Source organism: Gopherus flavomarginatus, chromosome 19 (genome assembly GCF_025201925.1).
Source record: "Gopherus flavomarginatus isolate rGopFla2 chromosome 19, rGopFla2.mat.asm, whole genome shotgun sequence".
NCBI classification, from domain to species: Eukaryota; Metazoa; Chordata; order Testudines; family Testudinidae; genus Gopherus; species Gopherus flavomarginatus.
In genome coordinates, this window is record NC_066635.1 from 19062602 (window position 1) to 19090124 (window position 27523).

At 38.2% G+C, this 27523-nt stretch overlaps 1 protein-coding gene across 10 annotated transcripts in view; it reads left to right on the top strand.

Moving 5' to 3' along the window:
• Nucleotides 1–27523, top strand: part of BCAS3 (BCAS3 microtubule associated cell migration factor) — a 490501-nt gene that overhangs the window by 17499 nt on the left and 445479 nt on the right. For all 10 annotated transcript variants that reach the window (XM_050929311.1, XM_050929313.1, XM_050929312.1 and 7 more), the window contains 2 exons: nucleotides 6813–6894; nucleotides 24131–24203. In XM_050929311.1, coding sequence (XP_050785268.1) covers nucleotides 6813–6894; nucleotides 24131–24203 — 155 coding nt within the window. The remainder of the gene's footprint in view (nucleotides 1–6812; nucleotides 6895–24130; nucleotides 24204–27523) is intronic.

The following is a 27523-nucleotide window of genomic DNA, read 5'->3' on the forward strand; positions in this document are numbered from 1 at the left end:
CTACAGGGAAGAGTTTTATACTGTTTTTAGACATCTCCATTGTTCTGTTCTCTAGGCAAAGGGAGCACACACATATAGGCATACAGAAAGTTTATACCAAATAGGGGAGGATGAAAAGGGTAGCCTCACTCCAAGTGGCTGTTGCAAACAGCTATTGTATATAATGCATTTATATTTATATCACACATCCTTACAGGTTCTTATGTTGAGCTGTTAATGTGCCTAGGAAAAGGGTCTGTTTGTTCAAAGAGGTACGTCTGATGCTGGGGGAGAGTAGGCAGTCTCATTTTAAGAAACAAATGGCCTGTGGCTAAGTCTACACTTCATGCGCCTTACGGTGGCATATACAATACACACACTGCATGCTCCCGAGCATGGTTATAAATAGCCAGTGTAGAAGGTGAGGTATTGCTTATGTAAGTAGAATAGAGACATCCCTGGACTCTACATGGTTCTCTACACATCCAAGCAGTGCCTCTCTGTCTACGCTCCTGTTTTTAGTAGTGTAGCGTCCTGCTGCCTCCCTAGTATTTGGAGCCTTTCCCTGCTGCAGGGAGCTGCCGGAGCTTTTCCCTGCTGCAGTGAAGGACTCTGGCAGAGGGGAAAGGCTCTAATGGGGGGAAGCAGCAAAGAAGCATTCCAGAAGGTCCCCACTGTCTACCCCTGCCAGAGCCTTTCACTGCTGTGTATAGTTACACACCACAGTGTGCGCACAGCCTGCTTTTTGCTGTGGTGTGCAGCTACATGTACTCTGTACACCACTGCCTGGAGTGTGCAGTGCAAATATGTCCCATGTTACTAATAATGGTTTGGATTATTAAAACAAAGAATTTTACAATCTAATTTTACTTTTCATCATTAATACTGATTGTTTACTTCTTCTTATTTGTGCACTTACTCAAGAAAAGTTGAGTAGTCAATTTCTAGCAATGTCACTTTCTGTTTTCATGCTTTTGCCTAATGCAAAAGTAATTGGGTTGTTATCACTACAGAGATTTTTTTTGTTTTTTAATTACAACTATACATTTGAATTTAAACACTAATATTCTGGCTGCTTCCCTCTCCCCCCCTTTCAAATATCTTGTTTGGTAGTATTCCTCTTGAACTGGATCATGTCAAAGAGCAGTTCATAAAGATATCAATAATAATTTAGGTTTTCATACAATATTGTCGTTCAAAACGATATTCAAAACCAAAAGGTAGATTTCTGATATCATACCTAACATCTTCACTATGCATTTGTGTGACAGTGCTGTTATTGTATCCTAACAATTTGCATTCTGAAGTGTCAAATTTCTAATTTATTTTTTCATTCTTATGGTTTGGTGTACATTTGACATTTTTTGACTGAATGAAACCTATTTTCTGTGGTTGGAAAATATTATCTTCCTTACAGTATAAACAAACCTTTTTGTTTGTTATGGGTTCAAACTGGTATGCCCTAAACAACAGAAGTCTGTCATCAAAAATTAAGCAGTGGTCCAAATTGATCCCCGATCTGCCATACTTACAAAGTAGTGGCCCGAAGGGACAGTGTCTAAGGGAAGAGGGAATGGTTTCACTCCCTTCCCTCAATCTGTTCTCATATCAGGAGAAAGGAGCCAGAGGGAATTGAACTCTAGTTTGATGGATTCTTTGCTTGCAATCTTGCACAGAGATCTGAAGCTTAAAAAATACAACCAACCTGTGCCTTGACTCCTTGGACTGTGGAAGCTGCAAAGTCCCACCACACCAGCTTGCGGCCGTCATTTTGGATTCACCCTCTCTATAGAAAGAGTACCTGAGGCTGCTTTTAAAGCTTCATTTTCAATTCTTAAAGCCTGTTTGGAAATGTTCTTTGCTTTTGGAATGGGAAAGAAAACCTTTAAGAGCTTGAAAGCTGCCACAGGGACTCACTGCTTAGCTGGAGCAAATCCAAAATGGCAGCCACAAGCCTGTTCCTCTGCAGGTGCTTTTTGAAGAATTTAAAGTCTATTTATATTTTGTCTGTGTTGGGAGACTGAGCTGCTCAGGGGATTGGTAATGGGATGTCTAGCCTTTCACCTTCTGGTAGCCAGTTCACAACTAGCCCAGGTTGGTGGGGAAAAAGTTGTTAGCCATTCTGTGACTGTATGGCTTATGTGGTGGTCTGTCCTAGTCCAGTTCCTAGCAGGACAGGTGTCCAAGTCAGAAAACCTTGGCCTTCTTTGTTGGCAGTCTCAGCAAGGAGATGAGGACTGAATTGGCAGAGATGTGCTGTGGCAGTCAAAAAAGTGAACAGAATGTTGGGAATCATTAGGAAAAGGGAAAGATAATAAAACAGAAAATATCATTCTGCCTTCATCTGAATCCATGGTACGCCCACATCTTAGATTCTGGTTGCCCCATCTCAAAAAAGATATCTCAGAATTAGAAAAGGTTCAGAAGATGATTTAGGGATATGGAATAGCTTCCATGTGAGGAGAGATTAATAAGACTGGGACTTTTCAGGTTGAAAAAGAGATGACTAAGGGGGGGATATGATAGAGGTCTGTAAAACCATGACCAGTGTGAAGAAAGTAAATAAGGAAGTATTATTTACTCCTTCTCATAATACAAGAACTAGAGGTCACCAAATGAAATGAATAGGCAGCAGGTTTAAAATAAACAAAAGGAAGTATTTCTTCACACAACACATGGTCAACCTGTGGAACTTTTTGCCGGAGGATGTTGTGAAGGCCAAGACTATAACAGGGTTCAAAAAAAGAACTAGATAATTCATGGAGGATAGGTCCAGCAGTGGCTATTAGCCAGGATGGGCAGGGATGCAAAACCATGCTCTAAAGCAAGGGTAGGCAACCTATGGCACGGGTGCTGAAGGCGGCACACAAGCTGATTTTCAGTGGCACTCACACTGCCCAGGTCCTGGCCACCAGTCCAGGGGCTCTGCATTTTAATTTCATTTTAAATGAAGCTTCTTAAACATTTTAAAAACCTTATTTACTTTACATACAACAATAGTTTTGTTATATATTATAGACTTATAGAAAGAGACCTTCTAAAAACGTTAAAATGTATTACTGGCACGCGGAACCTTAAATTAGAGTGAATAAATGAAGACTCGGCACACCACTTCTGAAAGGTTGCCGACCCCTGCTCTAAAGTGTCCCTAGCCTCTGTTTGCCAGAAGCTGGGAATGGATCACTATTTATTCTAATAGATAAGTTTTAAACTGAGGTTCCCCTTACAAACAAACCCAAAAAGCACCTAGGATTTGACTGTTCTGTAAACAAAATCCTTCACCTTGTACCACATCTTGCTTTGTAAAGCATGTTGAGATTGTAAGGATAAAAACAGCCATGAGAGCTAAAGATTTTATTTTATAGTGATGTGATGCTTTAAAAATATTGGCATTGAATCTGAACCTTGTGCTGCAATATGTTTTGTTTTTTTGCCAATTTTTAGAGAAACTTAATTTTCAAATAAAATAAGACCAGGATTTGACTAAACAATCTGACTCAATTGTGATTTGTAATGGCATGGCAAAATCTGCAGGGAGGTGAGAGAACATTTTATAGTCTGCCACTACATTTCTTGTTTGTTTTTTTTTCCCCTACCAGCAGATTAGTTGAGCAACATGTGACCTGCCAAATATGGGAACTGCACAGTGAGACGAATTTATCTAAACATTGTGGCGCTGAAAATGCATGTATTAAGATTTTAAAATCTTCACCCTGTCTTTTATACTGCTTAAAGTAGGAGAGGAGGACATTCTGTAGTGCTGTGGGAGTTGGTAACATCCAGGTTCTAATGTTGGCTCTGCCACTGAGCAATTCGCTTAGCTTTCCTTTTGGTTTAGTTTCCCCTATCAGTAAAATGGGAATAATACCTGCCTAACTTCCATAGATGTGGAGGACTAATAAGTGAATGCTTATACAACAAACACATTGAAGAAGAAAAGCAGCATAGCCATAAGGAACTTGGGCTGGGATTTTCAAGGAAGCCTAATGGAGTTATGTACCCTGTTACAAATGAGTTTCAGTGGGATTTGCGCACCTAATTCCCTTAAGCTTCTTTGAAAATCCGTGCCTTAAGTTTTACCACCTCTTCAGCATCCCTGGCAAACTACATATGCTTTTGTAGATCTGCTGTATCTGAGAGCAGAATCTCAGTTAAGTGGGTTTGGCCTCCTTAACTGTTTTTTACTATTGGGCCTCTTTGTTTGGCGCTAGAGCTGATGTGCTGGCATGCTCAAAAAGTAGCACGAGGTGACTGAATTGGGTTGTTATCATATGTGAATCACTTCTTCCATACTTCTGTTATGTTGTTTCCTTTTTGTTTTCTTTGTAGTCATTTGTGTGCATACACATATGTGAACCACTCTTTTATGGTTTTGGAAAAAAAAAAACTTTAACTGCCAATAATAATAGTTTCAAAGTCTTATACTTTCCCACTTTTTCCTTTTTATAGAACTGGTGTGTTCCCACAGACACAAAACCTACTCCTGCCTACATCTCTGCTTTCCTTTCCTCTTATTCCCCCTCTCACTTTTTACTCTCTCTAAGCTTCCTTCCTAACCACTCCCTATTGGTCCCTTCTTCCATGTTGCCCGTTATCCTTGGTAAAGGCACTCTTGTTTTCTCTCCCTCCCCCCAAACAAGAAAACCCATGACCCATTAAAGAATTAAATCTGTGGGGGGAGTAACAGGGAAAGTAGCATCACCAATTTGACTTTTGAACATCATACTATCATTTGGTTTGTACATAACTTGGTTTGCAAGCTCTTCGGGGCAGGGACCACGCCTCCTGCTCTAGGAGAAGCAGCATACTGTCTGTCATCAAATTACTAATTTGTTAAATCTGAAATTATTCTGAAAAAAAACAAAATAATTAAAATTTTATGTACTGTACAAGCACTGCTACTAAATAGCAAAGCAGAATCTGCATGCTGATCGTCTACCTAATAAAATAAGAGCAGGATGGATTAAGGGTCTGAGTCTTATCTTTCTTACATCAGTTTTATAGCCATCTATATTAGGAATAATTCTAATCACTTAATTGGTATTACTCCTGACCCATTCAGTGTGAGACTGGAATAGACCCCAAGTCCCTGGGGAGAAATGTAAAGACAACTGTTTCCCAAAATTTTTGTACTGTCCTGAAAGTTATTTTAAATTGAATCAGGAGAGTAAGTTTAAAACCGAAATAAAGTTGTCCCTGTTCAGTATTTAATTATAAAAAGATTGAGTGTTTACTGTAGTAAGTATAGCATTTGCATATAGTCTTCATAACAAATAGATGGTTCAGGGGGATAAGCAGCAGCAGTTTGACGTACATTATCTATAGCAATGGTAATAAGCTATAGTTAAGAAGTGGCAACTAAATGTGAGTTGGAGTTACTGGTCATGATTTGTTGCTTAAATAGCAATGGATTTTTATTTTTCCAACTTGTCATCTAAACTGCAGGAAGTAATTGAAGAAATATAAAAAGACATTTTAAAAAGGTTGTGTTAGATTTATGGTTTAATACTTATCGAATTATGAGGTCTTTCTTTCAAATTGTATGCATTTCTGATATTGTAAAATGCTTGTTTGGCAAAGCTTTCTTCCAAAAATAGTATGCCAACATGCTGGTTAAATTTTTAGCTTCATTACATCTGTTTTAAGTTCTTAGTTATTTGGAAATGAGTTTCATAATGTTTGCCATTTTCCTGAAGTTTGACATTCCATATCGGATCCATTACCAAGCAGTTATGAAAATACATTGTGACCGACCATTTACAGGAAGTCTGGAAATTCTTCTTAACTACTACTGATTTAATCTTTTCAAGATTTCCATTAGTGACTAACAATTAGTTTGACTTCCTACTTTTAAAACAATTTTAACACCTATACAATATATGGTGCACTAATATTTCAGGTTTTATGATCCTTTAAATCCAATATTTGATTCTCTTAATCAGAGATTAGTTTGCCTCTTCTAATAAAATATACAATGTGTAGAACAGACTATGTATTAATTGGTGGCCAAGTTGAGGACCTGTATGTCCTGAAATGTGCACAGTATTCTTATGAAAGTTGTATCGCACAATGGTTTTTTATGTAGCCTAATGTAAAACATGCATTTCTTGATGTGGAGGACCTCTGTTACTATAATTTGTCAATTATTTTTAGAGACCTGTAAATTATCGTCTGTAGGGGAAGGATATATACAATTGATTCTTTTGGGCAGGAGTGGGTTTGAAGATGCTTGGATGGAAAGCATATATAATTTCTATTCCAGCTTGCTGTTCCAGGTCTTGGGTAAACCAGAGCTTAACTTAGTGTATGAAATATTTAAAGTTTGCTGAGCACATATGGAAATTACCAAGGAAGAGAGGAAAAACGCTTCCCCTGAAATTTATTTCTGGTGAATTCCTTTTTGCCTTTAATTTTTGGAGTCCCTACCTACCTCCAAAAAAAAGTGACAGCTCATCTAGGAGCCTAACGCATAGTTTTTGCATTATTTTAACTAAATCTGTTTTTTTTTAAGTTGTTTAAATCAGTGCAACTCCCTAGCATAGATGCAGTTGTGCTGGTGCAAACATGTTTGTAGCTTAAATACCTATACAGTAATTTACCTGCAGATCCCTCATGGGTTTAACAACTGTTAATAGGGCATCCTGTGACCCTGTTACAGCACCAAACACACAAGAAGCCCTCAAAATTCTTGCAAACTGGTTGTGCTATGTGGAAGGCATGGCAAAGTTTAGGAAGCGATGCTTAGTGAATTAGGTATGAGAGGAGGGAGGTTTTAATGGTTTATTAAAACAAGTAACATTCTTTACATTGTTTATAATTTGTATATTATGCAGATCAGTGGTGAAGCCCAGGAACTCTTTTCTGTTCGACACGGCCCAGTTCGAGCTGCACGAATCTTGCCTGCTCCACAAATCAGTAAGTATGTTATTGTGACAGTTCACAGCTAAATGTATGTTCTCTTGTACCTACTGAATGAATCAGTATTTTTTCTTTAAATGTTTTACTTGAATCTTTGTTATATACTGGTATGTCAGCTTTCCATTTATTAGAAACTTAGTTAAAATAACATGTGTCTGACAAAGTGGGCATTCACTCACGAAAGCTTATGCTCCAATATATCTGTTAGTCTTTAAGGTGCCACAGGACTCTCTGTTGCTTTTTACACATCCAGACTAACAGGGCTACCCCTCTGATACTTAGTTAAAATAAGTTATTCTTTTAGAGTAGTTTGGTTTTTACTAATATCGCTGTTCCTTGAGTTTCACATCTATTTGTCCATGCTCCAGTCTTGACTTGGTCTGTTTCTCATACCGTTTTTTTTTTTTTTGTTACTTTGATTATCTGACAGTGACATAAAATTGCGAAGATAACTGCTCGTTTTAAAAAATATATGAGCATAACTTTGTTCACTGTTAAGACCCAATAAGCGGTGGGTACTAGAGATGCACAGGAGTGCTTCTTTGTTCTATGGACTCTTTTTTTCTGAAGTAGATTTTGGACTAAAAAATGTGTGTGTCTTTTCTATGCGCTTTTGATTTTTTCCCCCTCCATAATTCTGAATTACTTTAAATTTTTAACTCCTGTTTTTAACCCCAACTGCTGCTTTCTTCATAAGCTAGAGAACTGTTGGGCCTGGATATCTTAAATTGTATTGAATACTCCAGAGACTCTTATGCTTCTATTTGAAACAATAATTATTATTAATAATAATGTAATCAATTATTATATTATTTATCAATTAATTTGTTAATATAAAATACTGCTGGGGAGTGATTTCAGATATTGTTTGTTTTAAATCCCATCTCATATTGTAGGAGCAACTTTAGACTTACTACACTTGGAATCCTAGAGTTATAGAATCGTAGGACTGTCAGAGACCTCCAGAGGTCATCTAATCCAGGCCCCTGTACTCATGGCAGAACTGAGTTTTATTTAGACCATCCCTGGCAGGTGTTTGTCTAACCTGTTCTTTAAAATCTCCAATGATGGAGATTTCACAGCCTCCCTAGGCAATTTATTCCAGTACTTAACTACCCTGATGGTTCGAAAGTTTTTGCAGCCTAAACTACCCTTGCTGCAAGTTAAACCCATTGCTTCTTGTCCTATCCTCAGATGTTAAGGAGAACAATTTTTCTCCCTCCTCCTTGCAACAACTTTATATGTACTTAAAAACTGTTGTCATATCCCTTCTCCATCTTCTGTTTTTCAGACTAAACAAACCCCCTTTTTCAATCTTCTTTCATAGATCTTTAACCATTTTTATTTCTGGGCTTTCTCCAATTTGTCTACATCTTTCTTGAAATGTGATGCCCAGAACTGGACACAATACTCCAGTTGAGGCCTGATCAGTGTGGAGTAGAGCAGAAAAATTACTTCTCATGTCTGCTTACAACACTCCTGCTAATACATCCCAGAATGATTGCTTTTTTTTGCAACAGTATTACACTGTTCAGTCATACTTAGCTTATGATCCACTATGACCCCCAGTTTCCTTTCTGCAGTACTCCTTCCTAGGCAACAAGGAGTCCGGTGACACCTTAAAAACTAACAGGTTTATTTGGGCATAAGCTTTAGTGGGTAAAAAAAACCCCACTTCTTCAGATGCATGGAGTGAGAATTACAGATGCAGGCATTATTATACTGACTCATGAAGAGAAGGGAGTTACTTCACAGGGCCCTGTCAACACTGGTTCTCCACTTGTGAGGTAACTCCCTTCTCTTCATGTGTCAGTATAATAATGCTTGCATCTGTAATTCTCACTCCATGCATCTGAAGAAGTGAGTTGTTTACCTATGAAAGCTTATGCTCAAATAAACCTGTTTATCTTTAAGGTGCCACCAGACTCCTTGTTTTTTGTGGATACAGACTAACATGGCTATCCCTGATACTCAACTTCCTTCCTAGGCAGTCATTTCCCATTTTATATGTTTGCAATTGATTGTTCCTTCCTAAGTGGAGCACTTCAGAGCATTACTCTAGTTTGTCCAGATCATTTTGAATTTGAATCCTATCCTCCAAAGCACTTGAACCTCTCCCAGTCAGGCTGACAAAGAGCATACAGAATGCTGTGCAACAGTGGAAGGCAGGGAAAATTTTGGTCAAAGACACTGAAGCAAACTCCCACTCTTAGGAAAATTGTCATGGGATTTTTAAGTTCTACATATGGCAGACAGGAATTTGTTTTTAAAAGTCTCATCAAAAAGGCCTCCACAGTTTCAGTAAAGGAAAATTGAGAAAACCTTTTTAAACCACTGCAATTTTTGTAATCATTGTTACAATCATAATTATAGAACTGACATTTGATTAATACCTTGTAGTCCTTTACCCCAAATATCAATTTTTCCTTAGCAAGGTCATGGTTGCTAGCAATAGGATTAGAAATGCTGTTTATAGTTAGAGACTCATATTCAAATACACTGCAGAGTTTATTCATGATTTGTGGTCCTTACCTTCTCAGACTTTCAAACTCTTGGGATGAATAAAAGATTTTAAGTTTTCTTTGTCATCTGTTCAAGAGGCAGTGCTGGAGATCCAACTTAATGTATACGAAGAAATAACTTTAATAAAAATGATATAATGTAAAAAATATAGCATACATTAAATTCAAGAAGACATTTTGCTTTCTCAAAAGTAAGTAGGTTTGCCAAAAACATGAAGGCTCTTTTTTTTTATTTCACGTATGGGAAAAATGCAAAGTATTTTCTAAAACTTGTAATATTATAACAGACCACCCATGTATCCCTGAAATATCAGCTGTTGAAGCTTTTTCTGGTATTAGAACACAAAGTTACTTTCCCATTCCGGTCAGAAAAATAGTGGGATGGGAATTCTTTATAGTTCCTTCTAGTTGGAATGGAGCTAGATTTTAATTTGTTCCTCTTTTTGCTTATTTTAAATAAACCATTTTCAAACAAATTGACCTTTCCAGTGTTTGAGAGTTTGATATGTCTCTTAATGTACAAATAGCCACCTCCTCTCTTGAAGATTACTTAAATGTGGTTTTATCAAGTTCTGAGACCAGCTGTCTTGCTTGCTCAGCTACATTGTTTCAGAAATTCTGAGTAACCTCCTGGAAGAGTTTGCTAAAAGATTTGAGCAACTATGCATAAACAAGCAATTCCTCTTAAAAACGGAGACTGTTCAGCCCAAATACAAGCAATTCCCAAATATCAGGCCAGTTCACATTTGCTTATAATCATCTCAAGTATTTTGAAAGTGGAACTACTATGCTCCCAGAAGAGAGAACCGGCATACTAACATTTTAACTTGATATAGCTTAAAGAATTAGGTGGCTTCACTAAAACATCAGATGCTATTCTGTTGTCTTAACATTTTCTGTTGATTTGCTAAGTATCAGTTAAGAAGTCTGGTCTAGAATTAAGATCCTGACAATTTTGTCATCCAGGATCCTGTTGCACTTTTAAGAGCATGAGGGGGTTACCCTGTTAGTGTCCTGGCTGAACCTCAGTTTGGGCAATATTCTATTTGACCAAAACTCACCCTGTAACTTCAGCTGGAGAAGCTACTCTCCTGCTTCCCTCCTGCATACAGCTGCTAAGTAGTGTTTCTTGTGTAAAATGGCTGCCCCATTCCACTACAGTCAATCTAATTTGAGTATCAGAGGGGTAGCCGTGTTAGTCTGGATCTGTAAAAGCAGCAAAGAGTCCTGTGGCACCTTACAGACTAACAGACATTTTGGAGCATGAGCTTTCGTGGGTGAATACCACATGCATCTGACGAAGTGGGTATTCACCCACGAAAGCTCATGCTCCAAAACGTCTGTTAGTCTATAAGGTGCCACAGGACTCTTTGCTGCTTAATCTAATTTGAGCTGTTATTTACTTTTCTGTTAAAATCTGGGATTTAAATGAAGAAGTGGTACACAGGTTAGGAATCTATGCAATAGTGTATTGAGAGCCATTTACCAGAACTATTAAGTAGAGCTTGTCCTTGCACAGAACTCTAAACTAGAGTTAGGTTTAAGTAGATCTTAAAATCAGTTAAAATATTAAACACAAAATGGAATGTGTTAAAGCAGTAGCAACCTACTGTTAGAATTTAATCCACAGGCACACATTTAAAATGTGTGCAGGACTTTTTCTTTATGGGAACATTGTCAACTTTTTGTAATTAGCTGACAAACTATGGCTATTTTGGTCCTTTCTGTGTCATCAAATATTGGATCCCTACCTCCTTTTAAAAAAGAAAAAAAGAGGGAAAGAAGTATAACTGCAAGTGAAGGAAGCAACAGTTAACATTCCAACAAGTTCTGTTTTTTACTGAGGGTAGAAAAATGCTTTGTGTTGTACAGTCTAGCAAGCAAACTAAACTACTACTTATGAATTCCATTGGGCAGTTGTTCTCTCTCTAAACTGCTTATATTTAGCATTTAACAATGATCGTTGCTACATCAGAAAGCTATTCAAATTAGTTCGTATTAAATTAAGTTAAACCTTTTAAAAACATGTTTTGGTCTCTTTTTACATGGCTTGGTACAAAGTAAATCTGATTAAAAATACACAAATACATTATTGACCAATATCTGGAATCAGACAAAAGTAAAACTGTAATAAGAGGCCTTAGATAACTAACACACACAAGCTTTAATGATTCTGAACAGAATAAAATGCATTTGTGAAGAAGCTGATTATTATCAGCAACGCTCTAACACAATTTTAATGTAAAGATGTAAAAAGGGAATTGTTGAATGTGAGGCTCCTGGTGGATGAATTTGGCACGTTCCTAGAAATAGATCTCAGTTTGTGATAAGAAACTCATTCCCAGGTGTGAAAGGAAAAGTTCATGGTTTTAACTCACTCTTTCGGCAGTACAACTTAATAGTTTGGGACTATTTTGTTAAAGTACTGTAATCCTTTGATGTTTGATTCCCTGTTGCATCATAGTTTTCACACCATAATATAGTACTGTTTCAAAGAATTAAAGAAGACCTCATCAAATCTGTTTTATTAAGTTACATGGCAATGTGTGCCTGTGCATTTTAACATTTTCTATTATTTGAAGATAGGAACAAGCCTTCAGTGTCAAATCAGTGTTTTCATGATGCTTTCAAACTTTGAGAAGTGTTTAAACATTTAAATTTTTTTTAAGAAACTGTAATTTTTTTAATCTTTGTTCTCGCTGACTAACACACATGAAAATTATTATCTTTGAGAAAAATGGGCCCTGAGCTAAACTGTACTGTGCCTTTTCTCCATTTCCTTATTGCTCAAATGTATAAAAAATTACAGAAGATGGCTAGTTTCCGTAGTCTGTCTATATTCATTTATATTATTTTTTATTTGGACATATTGTTAATGTTAGTATCAGATTTATGTGATTCCACTTTGCCAGATACATAGACATTTACTGTATACTCTGAACTTGCAGCACCGTTGTTGCTAACTTTAAAGCACAAAGATTGAGAAAAATCTGCTAGTAATAAGTACCAGGGATTTCAGAGTATAGTTAGCGGAAAGCCTGGACAAAGGTGACTTATCTTGTGCTCAAAATGTGGCAAAGCTCAAGCTTAAACATGTTTCCTTAAAGAGCAGATTTCAAAGGCAAGCATCCACTATTGCAAACTTCTGGCTCGCTTGAGTCTTACTCTTGAGACACACAGATGAACTGTGAATGGTTGAATATAAGAATTGTAACAGGACAGACTGGAAGAAGTCAGAGGTCATAGTACTTTGAATTTGAGCTAGAAGTGAAATGGACGTCAGTGAAGTATGGGGTATACATGAGTAATGAAAATGTGCTTTCCAAGCCCACCTTGCCCACAAATATGCAGACACATTTTGCTATAGTTGAAGCTTATGGGTAGCCTTGAAGGTTCACCTCAGTTGAAGTTCATGACGGTAGTCTAGCCTTGAGATAACAGAGACATGGGTAACTAAAGAGGCATGTATCTGTCTCTTGGCCAGCTGAAAGTGAAAAATGTTCTTGGCCACCTCTGCTGTCTGTGAATCCAGGAACAGTGCTGACTGTGGTAACAAACTTACTGACCCTGACATAATGAACCACCTTCACAATAGCTCAGCAGAGACTGACAAACAAAGGAGAAGTTATAAATGTCGTCTGTTTCTCAAAATGCTTATTCCATCAGTCAGCATCATCTCAGTCTTATAAGAGGCTAGAACTGCGCAGGCAAACCTTCTTTTCTTTTCCAGCAGAGAATACTCTTGGCTGTAGCTACAATAGTGAGCTGATGGATTTCTTACAGTATAGGTTTCAGAGTGGTAGCCTTGTTGTTTTTAGAATATAGGCTATTCTTGGACAGGATTTGTGGAGAGTGTCTAGCACATTGTGGACAGTAATGATAGAAATCACAGCTAATACAGAACTTAAGGATAGCACTTCAATCTGGAAGACAAGATGGATTGTCTCTCGGTAGTGTCAGAGAAGATCAGATATATTGGTATATTTTGGTTATCCACTTGAACATTGTGATACCCAGAAAGAAGACAGATGCAGGGAAAGGTTGTATACAGTATGCTCACCTGTCTCTTTTTCTATCCACCTGTTCAGACTAGAGCTAGTATAAAGTGTGGCGTTGCTTTATCAAGATGGTGAGTCTGAATATGTATATAAACTGGTCCAAATAGGAGTAGTTTGTGCATTCTTCAAATTATACAGCAAAATAGATAATACAGCAGTTATTTATTATTTTTATTATTACATCAGTATGTAGCCATGGTTTCTGTAGCCTTGGAGAAAGGAGTCTGTATTCATAAGGCATCCAAGCTCCGCCGTCTTCAAAAAGTCAGATTTTTAATTGGATCATAAAATAATCAGGAAACCAGTTCATCTCTTCCCATTCCATTTAAATCCTTTTGGCCTCCAACAGCATGTGTGGTTGTGATTATTCTCTGCATCTCGGAATATAGATGGCCTTTTTGGAGACTGAAATATTACTCTGACCAATTTTCAGGCTTACAGGAGGAAGTAGAGTTGCATGGCTAATAATCAGACTATGAGGACATCTTTCTTGATGCTACCAGTCTTCGGAATAAGATTCCTAAGCCTAGACATTTTGCATGACTACATGCTGCATCTGGTTGGCACAGCTTCTTAACCTACCCAGTTCCTCACTGTTTTAATTCTAGTGCTGGGAATGATTTGAATACTTATTCCATATGTGTAAAGGTGTCTAGTTTTCTGAGGTCTCGGAATTTCTCCTTGTCTGTTCAGACATGCAGGGGAAAAGATATGTTTGAAGACAAATTGGTCTGACTTCCTGTTTGTTAGAGTGGGAGTGGGAAAACCTTACATGGTAGATGTAAAGCAAGATGAGGCTGGGGCTCTGCCGGTTAAATTAATTTAGTCTCCCAGTGAAATGGAAATAGTTGGTAACACTGTCATAGGTTGGGTAGCCTGGGAATAAAAAGCAAAAATCAGGGAATATTAACTTTTCTCATTTGCTCTGATAAGATTTTGTGGCCTTCTCCTCCTTTCTGAAATTGCTCTGTATTAGGCTCCCCGCCCCCATAATATATAGTGGTTCCATTTAACTACATTAGTCCAATTTCTCATACTCTTTATGTAACACAGGTTAAGTGTTTTCATCACTTCTTCCAAAATTCTTACTCATGCCTTAATCACTTCCTTTTGGAACTGTTGCAGTACTCTGTTAACTGGTTTCCTGTGAGAATTTGGGAAACCTATGTACGACTTATAAATTCTGGTTGATATGATGAAGTTATTAAGAAGTTGCTACAGTAGATTTCAGAAGTGTGATTGTTCTTTACCTCTCTACTCACTTTGAGGACCATGCTGTAGTTGTAAATATGGACAGTTGAGATAACATACATGGCTTCTTACAGTTTTTGTACAGAATAAGAATATGCTTGCTCTATGAAGTGGATTAGTTTGGTAGAATATCTTATTTTTCCCCTTCTTACCTATCGCAGTCTGTGAAAATCCTGTGTTTACTGAGCCAGAATATTTGCTTAAACCCTTTGAATTCAATGGGTTTGCACAGGGTGTAAATCTTAGCTGAGCAATTAGTATTCCATATTCTGGAAAGTCCAGAGCCTGACACTGGAATAGCACAGAGTGTGGTAGTTTGGGACTGACGTGTTGGCAGAGTGTGTGTAGAACTTGGCTTGAGCCATTGGCTGTTTCATATATTTCTAGCCTTCGCTGTTATGAACACAAATTCATCAAATTTAATTCAGTTCAATTTTTTGCCAATTTCTGTATTATGCTACTTGCATGGGGTTTTGTTTTAAAAAAAAACACACAGTGCAGAATGATTATTTGTGGTTCATCAGATTTACCAAGGAGAACAAAAATTGTAAACAAAGAATAATGGAAAGTATCAAGCTACTTAAGTTTTAGAAGAAATGTGAACCAAGGAACATTATAAAACAAACTCTTAAAACTAGAATTAATTTCAGAAGTTAGAATTAACTGAGTTACCAACTAGTTTTTCACTTGAAAACTATTTCATTATACAAGTTCAAATTTTATTGCAGTTTTAACACATATTACCTGCATCTCTGACTTCTGTTTATATTTTTAAATGTTTTTACTGTGAACCTCAAAAGCTGACTTAGCTTAATCTGCAAGAATACTGAAAGAAACTATAATATTTAGGTTGCTGTCTAAAGGAAGGCAGATGTTAATATTATATATATTCGGCCACTTGGGTGGCTTAGTGGTTTTAAGTCTTTTAAGACAAAAATAATTGCCAAGCGTGTACAATTCAAGAACCCACCCTACAAGCTGACCAAACAGTAGCAGTTTGTAGCTAGAACTGGCTAGAGCTGAGTGGCTTGTGCAGGTGTGTTTTTAAGCTTTGGTGTTTTGTAAGTGGTGTAGGGTTGATTGTGGTAGAATGAAATCTGATGTAGGTGGGTTAGAGACATTATAGAATAGAATTCTGATGTAGCAAGTAAGCCTTTTATAAGCTGTATAGAAAAAACATTGAGTGCTTTTTTATGTTTACACCAATGTAAAAATATTAATATTAAAAAGTGGACTGGCCCCCCCATTCTGCTGCCATTTCACTTTTAGAAACATCACATTGGTTCATTAGGCCCACAGGGCTCCAACTTTAACTGCACCAAGCTCATGTGACTCTAGCTTTGGTTGACTGTAACTAAACAATGCAGACTATTTCCTTCTAAGCAACGTTTTCTCAAATAATGTATGTCTCTTTCCTCTAATAGTAACATTTAGTTATCACTGACAAATATTTCAAAGTTATTTTCTTGTGTTCTAGTAGAAACTATTTGCTGTATTGACTAAGAATAAAACTGTTGTGTCTCAGAAGGAAAGTGCAGATATCTGTAAAAGTGCATGGTTTTTGTTTCTGATTAAAATTCTTTGACTTTTGAATTCAGAACTAGAGCAGGTTAAAAAGAGTTTTCTCTGCCGTTCTGTATCCTTCTGACTGGTGGCCAACTTGTCTGATGCCCTCAGTCTTCTGATACTGCCTTGGTCCTGGCTGCCCTTTTTCATTTGCCCACTGACTCTTTGAGGAGCATCTTGGAAGGAAGTTGGCTGAATTTAGGAAAAAAAAAAAGCATGAAAACATTCTTGAGCCCACTACAGTGCTCTCTCTTGCAACTGTCTTTTTACTCTCTTGACTCTCAGGAATGTATAGTGTCTTCCAACAAATTTAGACTACGTCATCAAAAATACATAGAAATCAGTCTGTATGCATAGATCCTACCGATTCCTACAAAGAACTTTTTCCTTTTATATAATTTGTCTGGTTCATTTTTCAGCAAGTCTGGTGGATATTACAGCTAAGGAACTTCTGGACAGTAAACATACTGAAATGTGCAGTCTGCAATCATTTTTATGTAATCTTCGCTTGCCACTAATGCAGTCATGCCTGAGAATGTGAAGATGATGATATCTGACCTGGAAGACTGATATAAGGTGGATAAAAGAATCCAGTTTGTGGAGAGCAAGTTAACTTCAGTATTAAGCTAGGCTCTTAAGAAAATCAAAAGAGCTAGAACAATGTCTTCCTCACTGAGGGAGTCAAAGGAATGTCATCCAATTGTGCTATGCAGTAAACTGGGATATTATCAGCAAAACTCTTATCCTCAGTGGAAAAAATAGGCAGAACACACAAATCTGTCTGGCCTTTTAATGTTTGAGTGCACAATTTCCAAGATTAGAAGGCAATGCCAGCTACCGAGCGGAGTCAATCACAGGGTATATTCCATTTGTACAAAGGCTTTTATAGATGCTTGCAGAATTGCTGATGCTCATGCAATTGTGTTATAAGCACTTTGAAGGCAAAGATTTAAGATCAGATTTTTACTATGCAGGACATAATGCAGGACATGGGCATAATTTTTGAATCAATCCTTCTGACAGAGCAGATGCAGATACTTGTCAGAGAACAAGACATGCAACTTAATATTGCTTAGAGAAGTAGTTTTACTACAAACTAATTTGTGAAATGCTATACATTTCATAACTTAATTTCAAAACATAACAATTTTTGTCCTTTTGGAGCAACAAGGTTTTAAGGTACCGCCTACCATAAATCTAACCTACTTGCTAAGGTGAAATGAAGTGAATTAGAGAAATAAGATGAACAAGATAAATTTAATTAAACATATAAGCAAGTAGTACATACAGACGTAATTTGCAGGTGTCTGTATTCATTACATGACTTGATCTTAATAAATTAGCAAGGTCACTATGTATGCTAAATATTTTAGTTCTGTAACTCCCCCTATCTTACAGTTTTGGATGTGTGTTTTTCTTTCATATTTCTATGTTCCTTACTAATGGAGTGCATAGCTATTTCATTTTCTCCTTTTATTTAAATATTGTCATGTAAAATACAGTTTTAGAACCATATCTCACCTTCTGCAAGTTCGTTAGTGCCACACCTCTGCTGTCTAATTTGTCGCCTAGTATAAATAAGATTTCCTTTTTTCTTGGTGACTACATTTCCTTGATTGAACAGATTTCCCAGTGAGAATCGACTATCAAATGGGATCCTGATAGTCTGAATCCTTTTACGTTGGGGTGGGAGGAGGTTTTGGAAAGTGATTCATAGATTTTCTAGTTTATGCATGACTTCCTCCATTTATATGACACAAATTCAACAAAATCAAATTTCAACACCTTAAATATATTTTTTCTGTAATAAATATTGAAGCTTACTGCTTAGAGAAAAGTGGACTGGGTTGTTAAAATAAAAAGTAGATCTTTTAGGTGCTGGCAGAAATTGTTTGTAATTTAACAAAAAAGCCTTACTGTTGTGGGTTTCAGAAGATGAAGTTTCTGGTTCATCACCAAACCTTTATTTTGCTAGCTAAATATGCCATAACACATAAAGGAGTTTGAAATGCAGAAAATGCTTGGAAATTTTTACCATATGTTCTAATTCTGTTCCTCTGTAATTAGTCTGAAGTAATAATGAAAATTTTGTACTTTTTTCCAGAATTTAACATATTTTTTACCTCATGATTCTGTTGTGACTGGACAGGGATCTATGTCTGAATAGCTCAGAGAAAGTGCTATTTAAACTCCTGTTTTAGGCCAGGAAAGCCATTTTAAATTTGGGTTAAAAACTAACCCTAATGTTTGATTCCCTGGAAGAGATCTAGGTGCTGTCTACTGAGAGAGATTATAAAAAATAAGGCATGACAGATACGGCAATTTCCTGCATATCGCTGGGTGACCTTATTGAATTAAGTTTACATATCCTTGGGGCCCATTGTTTAAATGAATGATGTATGTGTGATTGTGTTGTACAGCAGTGGTTTTCAAATTTTTTTTTCTGGCAACCCAGTTGAAGAAAATTGTTGCCCGTGACCCAGTGGAGTTGGGGATAAGGGGTTGGAGTGTGGAAGGGGCTCAGGACTGGGGCAGAGAGTTGGAGTGAGGGCTGTAGGGTTGGGCCAGGAATGAGTGGTTCAGGGTGTGGGAGAGATCTCTGGGCTAGGGCAGGGGGTTGGGGTATGGTAGGGGGTCAGGGCTGTGGGCTGGGAGTGCAGGCTCTGGAGTGGGCCAGGGATGAAGGGTTTGGGGTGCAGGAAGGGGCTCTGGGTTTGGGGGGGACTCAAGGCTGGGACAGCAGGTTGGGGCATGGGGTTGGGGCACAGGCTTTCCTCAGGTGGCTCCCAGTCAGCGGCACAGTGGGGATGCTAAGGCAGACTTCCACACTGCACCCCGGAAGCGTCCTACAGCAGGTCTGGCTCCTAGGCAGAGGTACGCAAGCGGCTGTTGCCTGCAGGCACTGCCCCACCCCTGATGCCATTGGCTGGGACCCGGTCAGTGGGAGTGCAGAGCTAGTACTCGAGGCGGAGGCAGTGTGCAGCGCTCCGTAGCCCCCTCATCTAGGAGCTGGACCTGCTGCTGGCCGCTTCCAGGGCACAGCGCGGTTCAGAACAGGTAGGAGCTAGCCTGCCTTAGCCGGGCAGCACTGATGACGGGACTTTTAACAGAGCTGCTGTGACCCAGTGCCTTCCATTCTGCAACCCAATATTGGGTCGTGACCCGCAGTTTGAAAACCACGGATATACACCATGGGAGAGGGCTACTGCAGCATCTAAGTGCTAAAGACAGTGAGTGGTGATTAAGGTAAATCAGCCATGTTGTTACACCCTCCCACCTACAGAAGTGCCATCTCTAGGAGAGGTTTGTGTATACTGGTTTCTCCAGAGACCAACAGACAGAGCAAGGACCTTTGGATAAAGAGCCTGAGTTTAAACTGACTCAGTGCCTTTTTCTCTGGAATGCTTTCACATTAAGAATAAATGTTCTTGCTTACAAAGAGCTGTGTGGTAATTTATAGCTGTGAACAATTATGCTGTTCGTAGCCTTTGGAGAGAAAGCAAAATACAGGATACTGGCTTGTTTAGGCAGTCTGGCTTGCTAGAGATACCACAGTGTAGATGGGGAACTGTGCAGCCAGGAAAAACCTTGATTATCAGGGGGAGAGATGTGGGCCTCTTTCCAAAAAAGACGATGGTTGAGAAGCTGGGAGCCTGAAGTAGGTGGACTTTGTTCACTTGGATGTGCGTTCTTTGGCCCTTTACAATTCTTCATATTTGCTTAAATTGAATGTTTTCCATACAGGAACTCTGAGTAAAGTTCATGGGTAAAGAAAATAAAAATTCAGCATGAAAGAGTGGAGAAATTTTGAAAGATGAGAACTATACTGACTTGTGAATATTATTGTTTAACATGCATGTGCTCAATGTTGTACAAGACGTACAAATATATATTTGTTTTATTTATTAGCCAAATGTAAGTTCCCTATTTAAATAAACCCAGTTTCCAGGAAATAGTGTTTCTGTGTATGGAAAACGTGTTGTGTTGAACTTTATTTTTAATAAAGAAAGATGCTCAAGATTTTTCAGTTCTGTGCTATTTGTGTCTTTGACTCTGGCGATGAAGCCACCAACCCTTAGGAAACTCCAGCTAGTATTGAATGTTGGACCAGATCTCAGCAGCATGGGCTACTGTGTGAGCACAGTAACACCTAGGAGCCCCAGTCATGGATCAGGGCCCTGCTGTGCTAGACATTGTATACCACAGAACAAAAAGGTGTGATTCATGCCCCAAAGAGCTTGCAGTCTGAACACATCAGGCCTGTCCTCCACTCTGTACTGGCTTCCCATAGAATAGCAAGTCAAATTCAAGATCTCTGCTGTTTATGTTTATGTTTAAGATGCTCAATGACGTGATCTCACTATACCTTAAAGATCACTAGAAGCTCGGGGACTGCAGTCAGCAGCTACACTCACCAGGCAAGATAGAAATGTCCACGAGGGTAAAGCTAGTCTGTGCAGGAGACCGTATTCTCAGGGACTGGTCTAAGGCTGGGGAGTGAACTCCCACAGGTTTTAAGAACCACGGCAAACCTCACTGCTTTCCTTTCTAACTGTAAGGCTCACTTTTAAAATCTTGCCTTCAATAATAAATGTGCATAACACAGCAGACATAAAATAAAGACGAAACAAGAACAGAGCATCTCATTTTTTCTTTGGAGAAAAAAGGGAGAAAGAGAACCATGTATAACAAATGCTAGTCAAGTTGCTTAGTGCATTTCAGGGAAGCTCTGGGATACTATGCTGATGACAGCAATATAAGGACCTGAATAGAACTGGCATCAAACCGATAGATAACGAAGAAATAAGAGTGAACCTACATAGTGTATTTTCAAAGCATACTTGCCATTGCTAAATAGAATAGTACTTGGCATTATATAGTGCATTTCTTACTCAAGCAACAGTAAAATGCTTTACAAATCAATGAGGTAGGTGAAAGTAATGAAGTGACTTTTGGCAAGCACCGTCACTGCTGAGTACCCAGCAAAAGTACATTGCCCTGTTTTTATTGAGAGAAAACATTCAGAGATGCTAGTGTACTAATTTTCTGAGGTGCTGGGCACACACAACTCTCATGGAAAGTTAATGGGAGCCATAGTGCTGAGCTCCTTTTGGGTTATGCTGCTTTATCTCTTGAAAAAGTGTATTTTGTGATTATTGGCATTATTAAGCTGCCAACAGGACTTCCATCTCACTAGAAGTACAGTAATGAGCTCATCTGAACAAGTGAACTGTATTAGTACGTGGAAAACTTTTTGACTTCATGGAGATCTGGAAGTTGCTTTATATTAATTTTCATCTAGTCAAGGGAATTTGTTCTGCATATTTTCAAACATGCCAATGACAGAATTTTTTTTATCATTTATCTAAATGGAGTTGCAGATAAGGTGGTGCCTTGTTGGCAGGAAAGGCAGTTTTCATTACTTTAATTGTGTGATTTATCAGGATTTTCAGCTTTTTATAAATGCGGTAGTGTTATATGACAGAATTAAAAGGATTTAGAATAAAAGGAGTTTAAGAAAAGGACTTTGCAACAGGATTGCAATACTTTTTATATTTGATGGATTTGGCTAGCTGTTTTTCATTTCAATCATCGGATACATTCTGGTAAACACTGTGCGGAGCAAGAGTGTATAACATCCGTATATTGCACATGTGAATAAACACAATTTTAATATATAAAAAATTAATCCACCATAACTTGAAGGATTAAACGTTCCCCCCCCAGAATGACAGGGGTGTGCTGATGCATTAAGCATCATGGAGAACAACACATGTTGCTGCTTGCAATCTCATGAACAGGACTGCTGTTAACCTGATTTCATGCACTGCAAGGTCCTTATACTAATGATTTTTCTAGAGTATTAATAGTTACATGCTAAAAGTATAAATTTGAAGTAGATAATGGAAATTTTTTGAAACATGAGCTCAAGTCTTAAACATCTGAAATTAGAAGTTGAAGCACCCACTGTACAATTTTTACAAATATGTTGCAGATATTGATGATAATATTCCTGTTGATTCTGTGCAAATATTTTCCCCTGTAATCCATTTTTGTATGTTCTAAAATTCTTTCCTTTGTAATTCTCCTTATTAAAATAAAAAATTTATACTCAAACTTAGGGTTTGACTGTATAGAAACTTATGAACTGTTGTCTCAAGTGTGCGTATGTTTTTGTATGTGTATGTACGTATAGTTGAAATCCTAGCCCCACTGAAATCAGTGGCAAGACTCCCGTTGGCTTCAGTGGAGCCAGGGTTTCTCCCTTAATGTAATTTCTATTGAGCCTGGCTAGGTAAACAGAAACAAATGGAGTTCATCTGTTCCACATATTGGGGGAAAAAAAACAAATTGGTTGCCAGGTTTTTAAAAAGACTTTACATGTTTCATTTATCAGTTTACAGATCAGTACATACAATACAGGTGTGACCCATACAAAACCTTGGAAAGAGCAGAATGAAATGGAAATTCATTTGGCTGTTTTAAGTAACTTGTAAACCTATTATTGATGGTGAAATTATTGATGTGAACTACTTACTATTATAAATACTCCAAACATGTAGGAGGGAAGAGTTAGTCTTGTATAGATGAGATTGCTGAGCAGTTTTATGTTATAAATTAATTGTATGTACCCATACTATTAATAATTAACAGAGACTGCTAAGTGAAAAAGTATATTGTTAATTGTTGTACCTTTCTGATGAATTCACACAGAAGTACAGCCATACAATTAATTGTGAATTAAGGTTTGAACAGAATGTGTTACCGATACTTGGTGTAGATCAAAGAGTTTGATTTTTATAATGAAGAAGGTTTTCTTGTAATTTGGAAATTTACCTTATTGAGGTATCTCAGCTTGGTGTGTGTATGTTATTTAATTTCAGTGACAAACATCCTGACATTCTGTAAAGTAGTAGTACCCTCAGGGGGAAAAAAATTCCATAAAGGAGAGAAATTAGGTAGTTTTTATTTGACTTTATTCCTACTTAGACACTAGGTAAAATTTTTGAAAATGCCTATGCCCCATTTTTCAAAAGTGACTTGGAGCCCAAGTCTCACTGAAAGTCAGTGGGACTTACTTTTCCTAAACTGCTTTTGAAAATGGGACTTGTACTGCTGTGTCACATGTGAAAAATTTGCCTAATTTAGGGATGTAAGATGGGCATGGCCATGTTTTAGGCAAGCATTAACATCCAGCTTGTCAGACATTAAAGAAAGAGAGGGACTACTCTTATGGTGTGTGTGACCATAATGGAATAAATTGAAAAAATGTGCGAAGCCTTTCAAAAATAGCATCATTCATATTTTAGAACAACTTCAAAAAATAGAAAAATGGAAGTTAGTATTACTTGACACTGGATCTTAATAAGAAATAACACTCTCTGAGAAGAGGAGGTAAATACTCGCATGTCCTGGCCAAATTTTATTGTTCATTTACACCTATCACCATATTTACAGGAACTATTGTTCTAAAGTTCATGGCTTTGTTGTGAAATGTATCCCTATTGCTGAGCTTGTAGTGGCTGCTGCTCTTTGTCTGTGTAGCCACTGGCCTTCCAACATATTTCCCTTTGCTTTGTAAAACCTTTGCGTATACTTTGATTGTGAAAGGTGCTCTAAAAATGTTGTTTTTTTTTCTGTAAAAGAATTTTTTTTTCAGGTTAATGATTTGTGTTTTTTAAAAAAATGTGTTCTGAAATTTGACACGATATAATAATTATATTTTCAAGTCTAATCAACTGTCAGTTTATTGCAGTGAATTAGTAAAGACAGCATGATGAAAATATAATGAATGCTTTTTATTGAGATTTCTTTTTCTGTTTTTCTTCTAAATAGGCCCTCAGAAATGTGATAATTTTTCTGAGAAGAGACCTCTTCTTGGTGTGTGTAAAAGCATTGGATCTTCTGGGTAAGAAAACTTTTCAACTTTTAGTATGCTGAAACAGCAATGTATTTGATAGAACAATAGAAAAATATTTTTCTGTAACTTTTTCTGGTCTGTATTCAGAGTTTTTTTACATTATGAAACTGCAAAATGTTCTCCCTGTAAACTCTCAATCTGCCAGCACTGACTTTTAGGGGACATGCCTTTAGAAACAAAACAAACCTCTGTGATGAAATACCTGTGATATGAAACCCAATATAAAATAATCGAGGAGAATTGTGTGGGATTATTTTCTCTTAAAATAATCTCATTTTCATGTTCACTGTTTCTGATGGTAATGGATGAAGTTGTTACAGAAGAGTAGTCAAAACAGGCCTCTGTGCCTCAAATAATTAAAGGATGTTTGCAAGGGATGAGTGATATTCTATGTATAACAGTGTTATTGATTGTGTTTTGATGTAAACATTGGCCATGTATTGTCAAAACAAATGCTTCTTTTTTTTTGTTCAATTAAAAAAATGAGTTGGCAGGTTTGTCTTAGTCTGGGGATCGCATACAAGGGATCTGAGCTCAAGACTTGCATTTCTTTTCTCACTTCTGTCTTGGCAAGGACTGGGAGAGTTGTGCTGGTCTCTCGGTGGGCAGTTTTAGAGGCCCATATTAAAAAAGTCCCTGGCCTACATCTAAATGGGTTAATACCTATGTGCACACAGAAGAACCTATTCCAGTAAGTGAAGGCTGAAATAAACAAGGGAATCCTAGGTGACAGCAGGGAGTTTTAATATGTCTGTTTCTCCTGTTTCCGGATCCATCGTGGCTTATATAGTACACTGCACCTACTCAAAAAGACTTTAGTGTTCTTAAAAATCTATAGAGTATTCCTCTTGGTTGGTAATGAGCATTTGCCATCCTCTCTTCCCTGAAATGTGTTTTGTTTCTTTCTAAGTGTCAGCTGGGGGGTCTTCCTAGTACAAAGAGGTTGTTCTGCGATGTTATGATGGCTGTGTTAGATGTGTTGACTCAGACAGGACTTTCGGCTTATACCCATACCTAGTGGAAAATACCTACTTCTCAAGGATAATCCTATGCACAGAGATTGAAAGGCTAAACTGCTGAAGCAAATCTTCTTACAATAATTAGACTAATTCTGAACCACACCTTTTTTAATTAAGAATTTAATGACTTTGGGTATGGGTGAAGGTTAACAAGTAAACCCAAAACAATTCCTAAGAGTGTTGCTCACTATGTACTGTTGTTTTATTAACGAAGGCTATGAATGTTATCTTCAAATTTAAGAACCTGATCAGAAATAAGCACAGCTAAACTTCTTCCTTTATGCTAAACTGTTTATCATGCGTTATGTGCTGTCAAAATGTTTATAATCTTATTAACCACTTCTCCTGCCTAGGACTGCATGTGTACTGTTTGGTTATAAACAGTACATTACAGTTGTTTGTTATCTGGCAGTATTTCCCCTCTTAATCCAGGTCATTGATTTGTGTGTGTGAAAAATATGCTTCATAGGACTTATTTTCCTTGCTGGTATTCTTACATAAGTGAGGGAGACATGTCTGAGATGTTAACAAAATAGGCATGTAAAGCAGGTCACTACTTTCTCGTAACCGATGGACTTCAGTAAAACTCAAGACTTCAAACAATTATTTTGTTAATTTTTCTAGAGAAAATGCTTCTTTACGTAAAATCAGGTATATGCCTACCTAGCTATTATTTAAATATCTGTAAACACACCCTGAGTTTTTAAACCAGGCCCGTAGCTCTGGCCACATCATAAGAACTGGATTAAAAGAAGGGAACTGTTGCACAGATTAGAGTTTCTGATCATTTACATCTCACTCTGATGGTTCCAAACAAATTGTGATTTTGCAACGTACTGTTTGTTGTGCAAGTGACCCAAGGCTTACATGCCTTTTTCTTTCAATTTATGAAGTGGATCATCTATTTCAAACAACCATATAATCACCACTAAAAACCAAAAAGAAAGAAAATCAGACCACAACCTTGGTTCAGTGGTGAAGGTGTGCAACCAGGTTTATCGTGAATGAACAGGACCAGCACTAGGGGTTTGAGCGCCCTAGGCGGATGGCAATTTCGCCGCCCTGCGTGCTGGTCCCGTGGCTCCGGTGGAGCTGCCGCAGTGGTGCCTGCGGAGGGTCCGGTGCTCTGTGGCTCCGGTGGAGCTGCCGCAGTGATGCCTGTGGGAGGTCCACCGGAGCCGTGCGAGCACCGGACCCTCCGCAGGCACCGCTGCGGCAGCTCCACCGGAACCGCCTACCGCCCCCTCCGGCAAAACGGCGCCCACCAATTATTCTGGCTCCCTAGGCAATTGCCTAGGCTGCCTAAATGGTAGCGCCGGCCCTGTTAATGAAGCATGGCTCTAGTGCCCCATATGTACTACAGGTACGCTAACGTATATATGCCCATTACAGTGGGCCAGTTCATTCAAGTGCGGGACTATCTGTTGTCTCCTAGGCCAGACAGAGATGCCGCTCCTGTGATTTTCTCTTTTATACAAACAGATTACGTATTACCCTCCTGATGAGGTTACCAACCATCCTACACCTTGTACCTGCTGGTTCAATCAAAACATCGTCTTTATCCTATCGTATCTTTACACCTGACTTTATCCTATCAAGGATCAGTGTGTCCCTGTACCATCCTCAGGGAGGGTGTTTACATGTATATCCAATACCTAGTACTTAGGAGTGCCTGTGTTTCAGCATTGCTAACTGTGTTTTTGCCAAGTTAATGTACTGGACAATGAACTTGTAAGCAAGCATCTTCCTTATGACAGGGCCTGACTTTGGTTCATAGTATGGTTCTTACTGACTTTGATTCAGACATCAGGCCCATGACCCCCGCCCCCCCCATCTCACTACGAGGGGCTTAGGATATGTCTATGCTATGTTTTAAAACCTGGGATAGCAAATCTCAGAGCCTGTATCTGTAATCTTGGGCTTGCACTACAGCACTAAAAACTGCAGTGTAGATGTGGCTCGAGTGCTGAAGCCCACCCCTCTCTCCAGGCTTCAGGGCCCAAACCACATCTACACTGCTGTTTTTTAGCATCATAGCGAGAGCCACAGAGATTAAGGCCATGTCTACACTACAGACCTTACAGAGGCAAAGCTGTACCGCTGCGGCTGTGCTACTATAAGGTCTCCTGTGTAACTGCTCTGTGCTGATGGGAGAGAGCTCTCCCATTGGTGTAATTACGCCACCTCACAACAAGTGGTGGTAGCTATGTTGACAGGGAGCATCTCCCTTCGTCATAACGCCGTCCACACTGGCGCTTTTGTTGGTGGAACTTGTGTCTGTCACGGTGT